At 30.0% G+C, this 8,564-nt stretch overlaps 1 protein-coding gene and 1 pseudogene across 1 annotated transcript; one reads left to right on the top strand and one right to left on the bottom strand.

The window, feature by feature from the left end:
* Positions 1-801: 801 nt before the first annotated feature.
* Positions 802-3,019, top strand: LOC101515766 (nudix hydrolase 17, mitochondrial-like). Its single transcript, XM_012715135.3, has 5 exons — positions 802-1,108; positions 1,651-1,756; positions 1,856-1,939; positions 2,314-2,442; positions 2,820-3,019. The coding sequence occupies exons 1-5, from the start codon at positions 1,035-1,037 to the stop codon at positions 2,913-2,915; spliced, it is 489 nt and encodes a 162-aa protein (XP_012570589.1). The 5' UTR covers positions 802-1,034; the 3' UTR covers positions 2,916-3,019.
* Positions 3,020-4,847: 1,828 nt separating this feature from the next.
* Positions 4,848-8,070, bottom strand: LOC101515434 (uncharacterized; annotated as a pseudogene).
* Positions 8,071-8,564: the final 494 nt, after the last annotated feature.

The following is an 8,564-nucleotide window of genomic DNA, read 5'->3' as shown; positions in this document are numbered from 1 at the left end:
TATATATATATATTTTTCTCTCTCCAACTAATATTATTCTCTAAATAGAGATATATCAATTTTCCAATAAAATAGTGCCTAGATTTCAATATTAAAACATAAAAGTTAGTAACTCAAGCATCTTTTAAAAAAACTGTTTCAATTTTACTAGAATATGTAATAGCTAAGAAGGGAGGTAAATATGTTTTTATTAATACAAGAGAGGTGTTGTTTCCTCTCAGGAAAAAAGAGAATGTGATTTTTCTCTAAAAAATTAATAAATTAGCAAAAAATCCCATATCAACAATCTTAACTAAAATTATTAAAAGTGCATGAACAATATTTTTGATAACTTCTTCTATAAAGTCAACTAGCTAATCATAACTCAATCATTGTAAATTTGTAATATATTATAAGTATTGAATTAGTAGTACTATAAAAAAAAAAACAAAATACTAATATTTATATTTATCAACTGATTGACTAAGCAATCACTTCAATATATAGCAGCAGCAAGAAAGTAGACTTGGCAATGTAAACATAATAAATAAATAATTATGATAATAAATAATAAAACAAGCAAAATAAAATAAAATAAAGCGAGAAAGCACATAGAAGCCTCTATCTTAAATTCAATTTCTGAAATGTCTATAAGATCCTTCCAGCTACGCGACAATCACGCGTATCATACCTAAATTTGAATATTTATATACATATAATAATAAGGTTGAGTCAAAAAATAAAATAAAAATTAATAAGGATAAGGTTGCTTAGTCTTGACTATATAGTATACGAGACAACACACGCCTTTATAACGGTTTCACTTTTTTCTTCTTAACTTCTTCTCTTCTGCCTATACTATATATATAGTTTCCTTTGTCCATTCTTTCTCAATCTAAAATACCCTTTTCTTCTTTTGCTTTCCATTAATCTTATATACATCAAAGATCTTCTCTTTTTCTTGTCTCCTTTTGTGGGTTTATTGTGATTTAAATAGTGATTTCAAATTCATTAAGTGAAAAGGTTAATCAAGTGTTCATTTTTTAGAGAGAAAGATGGTTTGTTTGGAATCTCGTACTGGAAGACAAATGCAGAGATACAATAGTGCTGGTGGTCGCCAAGTTGTGGGGTGAGTTCATTCCTTTCAATTTTTCAATTTATATATATAAATGCATATTTGAATTCACAATGAATTTAAGTGAATCACAATGTGACACCATAATTGTATTATAGGACTTTAATAAAATTAAAGTGTCACCGTGATTTGGTCAAAATATTTATGATTCTAAACATGCAGTAATATAATTTTTTTGGTTTTTAGTAGCTACATTTACTGGTAATTCAGTTTTCGGTGCTATAGATACAATCAATTGAAAATGATTGAAATTTTAATATTTAATATTGAAATAATTTTAATATTTAATATAATTTTACTTTGTTAGATTCACTTTGTTCATGCAAGAAATATTATTTGTATGTTTTTAATTTACTGTGAATTTGATAGAATAAGATGTATTCTCCTTTAAAATTTCAACAAAATTACAGTGTCAATATTACTTCTCTAAAATCACGGTTATTAATTTCCTTAATTATAAAATCTTAGCCCACACATCTTCATATCCTAAATTATTGCTTTCATTGACTCACATTTATTGCAATACCTAATTGTAGGTGCATCCCTTATAGATATAAACAAGAGATTGATGGCAATATGAGCAATGAATTGGAGGTACTTGTGGTTAGTTCACAAAAGGGTCAAGCATTAATGTTTCCTAAGGTAGTGGCTAATCTTGCACATAAGTATATTAATTGGCTAATTGGTTCAATTACATACATATACTAACATTAACATCCTTTAATTGTTTTGATTATTCAGGGTGGATGGGAACTTGATGAATCTTTAGAAGAAGCAGCTCTTAGGGAATCACTTGAAGAAGCAGGAGTTATAGGACTTGTTGAGGTATTAATTAGATTTTATTTATTTATTTTATATAAACTACATTTTTACATTCTCATTATAATTCGTCACTTTTCTATATCATATCATCAAAATCAAAATATAAATATCTTTACAAAATTAGGATTATTTTATGGAATACACATAATTCACATTGAATCTCAATGTAAAACTTGTTCATAATAAAAGTGTCAAGGGACATCTCCTTTTTTTTAAAAAAAAAAAAATTTGTAATACAATTTTAGGCAATTTAAACTTCACTTTATATATTGAGTAAAAAATAATTTTACCTTATTTTCATTATTGTTATTTCTTCTATCACACTATCAAAATTTAAAAACAAGACTGAATTGGTTTGGTTTTGTTTCACATGGCAGCATGAATTGGGTCAATGGAGCTTCATTAGCAAGAGACATGGCACATACTATGAAGGTCACATGTTTCCTTTACTTGTCAAGGAACAACTTGAACTTTGGCCAGAGAAAAATCTACGTAGAAGAATATGGGTATGTTTAATCAAGAGCTATTATTATGAAATAATGATATTTGTTTCTAAATAAATCATGTACTTAATTACTAAAAAAAATCATTTACTTCTTCAATTTCAAGATAAAATTTACTTGTGATCACGATTTTAAAAATAGTTTCTGACCATGATTAAAAATACGTGTTTATATATATCAATTGTGTTGGATCAAAATTCTTCGCAATATTAATGATCATATTTATATTAACTACAATAATAACGTATTTGACCATAATATTAATGAAGACAATGTTTAAATTACTAAATTCACTCAAAATGAACATGTTTAATTTTGTTTAGAAATTAAAACTTGAGTTACAAATATTAATTGTTGTGTTTGTAATGACTCTTGTGCAGATGAATGTTGTTGAAGCTCGAGAAGTTTGTCAACATTGGTGGATGAAAGAAGCATTAGATATCCTTGTTGATCGGCTAACTCCAAAGCTGACTTAACAAATTTAGGGACCTAAAACAAAATTCAAACAAATATTAAATGTACTCCGACAATTGATTAATTTTATACTAAATTATTTAGTTTTAAAATTTGTCATCCCAAATTTATTAGAAAGTGTTTCGCATTTCTATAGTATAAATATCGAAATTGTTAATGTGGTTGAAGCCTGAGAAAATTGTGACTATGCATGGATGAAGGAAGGATTTAGATATAATAAATACGAGTAATATAAGTGGTTGATTTTTATAATAAAAATAGTAGGGCGATGTGCAATTTAAGTTTTAATTCAATTGACGAATATCAAAGTAGTTAATTATATATTATATTTTAGATTTAAATTAGAGATATTACATTTATAAATATAAATTTTTGGTGGTATTTATTATTTTTCTACGTACATACCAACAAAAGTTGTAGAGCGATTTAAAAAGTTGAGATAAAGTTTGTTTTCTTAAATTTTTTTTTGTTTCATAATTTTTCTCATGTTTTTACATCTTTGTCCTAAAATTTTCTCTTATTTATATGCTTTTTAATTATCTCTCCTTAAAAGATAGAAATTTAACTAAATCTTGATGTCCCATGATAATGATATTGTTTAGATAAATAGTTTATTATAGTATAATTATTTATAACATAAATATAAATAATTGTGTATAGATTACTTTTATAACACAAGATAAAATAAATCAAACTGTTTTTATATTTATAAAAATATATGGACATAACATTTGTTTTTATATTTATAAAAATATATGGACATAACATTTGTACTACCGACACCATATATCCAAATATAATACTTCATGTATTATACGGTAACAAATTCTTGTTGTTCAAATAACACTCTTATTTTATATGAAATTATATCTTATTTTTATAAGTTCTCTTAAATATTTAATAAAAATTAACAACAAAAAAGTTTATAAATATATTAAATATTGTTTTCTATAATTTTTTTCAAACAAATTTATGAATATTTATGTCAATAAATAAATTTAAATAAATCAATCTAAAATATCTCGTTTCTATTCTATATTATGTTGAATTAACAATAAGATATGTATGCTAAGTTTCTTGAATTTATCAGATAAAAAATATATCATTGTTTTAACTATTGCAACTTGCAAAAATGTATGTTTTTGGCGTTTACATTTTCATACCAAAAAGACAGGCTTTGAATCACAAAGATGTACATTCTATACTACCTTTGTGTATATTTAAGACTCTTTTGTCAGAAGAATAAAGAAAAATAGTTTATAATTTTTTCTAAAACCGCCCTTCAATTATTGAGAGATACATGATAATAGTTTCACATAAAATGAAATAAAATCAGATAAAGTATTTATAAGTGGCGGGTGATTATCATTGTACAAGTCGATTTTATACAGTTGTATAGAACCATAAGCTATCAGATCACCGTTATTGGATTACTCGAATTACATCGAGAAGTCTCCTCTTGGACGTGAGAAAGTGTATTAAGAGTTTTATATTTGATGTGATAAGATTTGACAACGTATTTATAAGTGATGAATAGTCTTCACCTTATAAGATTTGACAATTTTTTTTAACAAAAAGACGTTACATATAATAATAGAGTTAATAATTACTTTAAATGGCACGTCGAAAAAGAATGACATAATTTTATTGTAAAAGTTTAAATATACTTTTCGTTATTCTATTTTGTTTAAATTAATTTTTAATCTCCTTAATTTTAAAATAGAGTTTTTGGTTCTCTATTTTACAACTTACGACTTTTTTTTTGTCTCTTTCATTTTTTATGATGTTACATGTTCAGTTAAATGACATGACAACAATGTGATACAATTTAATTAAATTCATGTCAATTAATATCAATTTTGTTATCTTTTATTGGACAAATCTTCACGATAACTTAGGTTAGTAACAATGTAAATACATATTTATGAACAAAATGAGAAAAATGTTGAATATGATTATATTTTATCCAATTCAACTGTATTCATTATTAACTATCGACATATTTTATGGGTTATCTCACTTATATGTTGTTCAATCATCACTTCTCTAGATAATGTGAGATTTTTAGACTTTCGAAATAAGAAGTTAGTCCCATTATTAACTATCGACTCTGATACTAACCAAACAAGTGAATTGAACACTACAACCTAAAACCTTAAGATGATGGATTTATAGATCCTCTTACTTATATGTTCTTCAACCCCTTTAAACAAAACATAATCTTCACCTGCAATTAGATAATACCAAAATGAGGAAAATTGTTGTAGAACATTAAAGGGTTTTTATCAGCATATAATGAAGTCGTACTAGCCAGCATGTCACCAAAGCCATAACTTTGTTAAATTCATGTGGGGCTAACTAAGCTGCATATAAATTGAAGTCATTGCTATCCAACATAAATGTGATTGAATTATGAAAGTAATGTAAGCTTAAAATAGACATATAACAGCATAAAGATAACGTATATGTAATAAAAGGAACTGTGAATCATGAAGGTCAAATTTTTGAAATGTAATGGGAGTAGTTTCAATGTGGTGCGCCCGCGAGGACAACATAGAGAGAATTAGCTTGTCACACCTAATAAAAACTGGTTTTTGAAAGTTTTTGTAATGGGTTTTGTGCATATTTAGGCTTGGTTTACCAATACCTTAAGAATAAAGATTCCCCAATTAAGTGATGGAGAACTTAGATTATTTATAAGTCATTGGGCTTGTTCAATCCATCATTGACTATAGCCATCTTCATACGGTTTAATTTTTATTTATATATCACAGGTAGGCCAAGTTTATTGGTTTTCTTGCTTTTAATGGTTCTACATTTTTCTGAAACTTTGAGAATGACATCCTATCCATTTCATTCAACAATGTTAACTACAAACTCTATGCTTCAATTGTGTCATGAAATCGAATTACAAACACAACTAATTTACCTCAAGTAGTCAACATTCATTGCAATCAACACTAGTGTCACAATCAATAGTCACATGTGATCCAAAGTGGTTCTTGAAAAGCACCTTTCAACTTATCCCAATCACCATGATCTCCACCCTCATCACTACACAACAACAAATCCCCATTATGCCACGTCGGTGTTCCATTCTCATATGCATTACACGTCAGCCTCCTCAACCCACTCCCATCCAATCTCACCACAAACAAATCTCCATACGGCTGAAATTGATTCGGCCACGACACCGGTTCCGCCGTCACACCACCCAAATTCGCCGTAAACAACAACCATTCTCCGTCACCACTAAAACACACATGATTCAACCTCTCCCTCTCACCATCCACACCCTTCCCCACCTCAACCCTCCTTAAATCACTCCCATCAGGCCTCACCACATAAATCCCAAACACTTCGCTATTCCTAGCGTCATGTCTATTCGACGAAAACGCTATCAAATCACCTTTAGGTGACCAACATGGCATTGTATCAATCCATTCTCCTTCAGTTAACCTCCTTAACCCGCCGTTAAACTCTCCGTTAACCGCATCAACTATATACAAATTTTTATACCCTGACCTACCAGACCTAAACACGATAAACTTTCCATCTGGAGAACAAGACGGAAATGCGTTGTTTCCGGTCTCGTCTTTTGTGAGAATCTTTAATGTAAACGGAATTTCTTCACGATCGTTGGTGAGATGAACTAGGTCAAATTCAATTCTTGCGATTTGAACATTTTTAGAAACCGATTCGAAAATTGGACCTATAGATGTGTATATAACGTTCTTCTCCGTTGGGCTCCACGCGTTATGAAAACATGTTCTTCCTTTTAATAAACTCCAACGTTTAGAACCGTTAGATTTTATGATCTTAACGCCACCGTTGTTGTTAGCTTCGAAGTCGTGATTAAACGCTATGAAATCACCGTCTGGAGAGAAGCTCGGAAACGAACCGTTTAATCGTAGTAAGCGTGTGTTTTGAACCGGTGACATGACAGGATCGAGGTGCGGGTACGTTGACTCGCCCTGAGTTAACTCGCCTCTGAATCGGTGGTACCCTAGGTAACGAGAATCAAGTGAAACGAATGGATTATAGTGATGAAAATTAGGGTTTATTGATTCTGTTATTTTCTGAAATGTTTGTTTCTCAAGATCGAAAATCTCGATGTGGCGGAAATTGCTCTCTCTCCGGCGAGTTGCGACGGCGATGCGTTTCCCGTCGTGTAATGCCGCTGGTGTGAAACAGTGTAAACCCGGCGGCGTGACGCGAATTGGCGTGATTTGAGATCCGGTTAGATTCGAATCCTGTAAATCGATCCGAAAAATGCTCCACCATCCATCATCGGCGATTCTGTGGAAAAACAACGTTGAATCTCCTGACCACGTCGGCCAACCACCACGATCGCTAACCACAACGCGATTCTCCGGTACGGACTCCTCGAAAACGACGACCTCCGTTTGAAGCTCTCGAAAATCGCCATCCCACCGACTAGAACCGTAGGAAGCAACGGCGATTAAATTTCCAGTGAGAGAAACTGCGGGACTATAATCAACAACACCGTGAGGCGTAAGCCTCGTGACAGTTCCGGTTCCGTCGATGTTAGCTGAATAAACTGCAGATGCGCTTTTGAAAAGCGCGTTTGGTTGAACGTGCGTTGAAGCAAAGTAGAGTTTACCGTTTTTTATGTTTGGACGATCTTGAAAGAGTATGTTGGGATCAGAAAATTAAAGGCTCGGGTTTATTTTCGGGTCGGGTTAGAAAAAATCGGGAAGACCCGGTTCTTTCGGAGACGAATATAATAGTTGGTTGGTTTTCCTTTTGAATGAATTGGGCGTTGAAGTTTATTGAGATACCATCAGTGAGGATGTGATCGTTTAAGTGGTGGTGGTTGTTGAGGTGAGTATAGAAAACATCGAAACCGTATTGGGTTCTACCAACTGTGTTGAAAACGATGGTTCCTGGTGGTGGTGGCGGAATCATTGTAGTTGAGTGGGAGTGAGAGTTGAAGATAGTGTTTGGTGTAATGGATAAGGATTTGAATGTGGTGGTGGGAATGTGGTGAAGGTTGAGTGTATAAAAAGATGATATAGTTGTTGGTTTTCTGCGTATGGCATGACGGAGAGTTGTCCACATTTTATCTTCTTGTGATTGTCGACGTTTTGTTTGACATGCAGTGTGCCACAAGTCAAGAAAAAAGGCAAGTGTTTTTGTATGCATGTGCAAAATTGGATATTGTTTTGCTTCTTTTAACGTGTTTGGTTGTTCGGAGAAATAGAAAAGAAAGAATGTGATAAGAAAGAATATGAAAAGAATAAAGTTGATTTGATATATTATTTCAAATAAAAGAAAACGATAAAAAATAAAAGAGAGAGAAAATATTGATTAATTTTTAAAAATTACTATCAAATTTAATCTAACTTAATTTTTATATAAATTTTACTTAATTAATTTATTAAATAAGTTTTTTTTGAAATTTTAATTATAACATTAAATTTCTTTAAAAATTATAACATTAAATTAATTATTAATCATTTAATTTTAACAAATTTATATTTTTTTATATATAATAATTTATTTACATTATTTAAGTTAATTATAATTTTTTAAAAATAATATTTTATCAATATATAAATAATTTTGTTATATTTTATTTCAAAATTAATCACATATCTCTTGTCCATTAAGTTTTAACAAAACCATTT

The sequence above is a fragment of the Cicer arietinum genome, chromosome 4 (genome assembly GCF_000331145.2).
Source record: "Cicer arietinum cultivar CDC Frontier isolate Library 1 chromosome 4, Cicar.CDCFrontier_v2.0, whole genome shotgun sequence".
Taxonomy (NCBI): domain Eukaryota; kingdom Viridiplantae; phylum Streptophyta; class Magnoliopsida; order Fabales; family Fabaceae; genus Cicer; species Cicer arietinum.
Note: the sequence above shows the minus strand (reverse complement) of the source record. Positions and strands in the feature narration are given on the sequence as shown.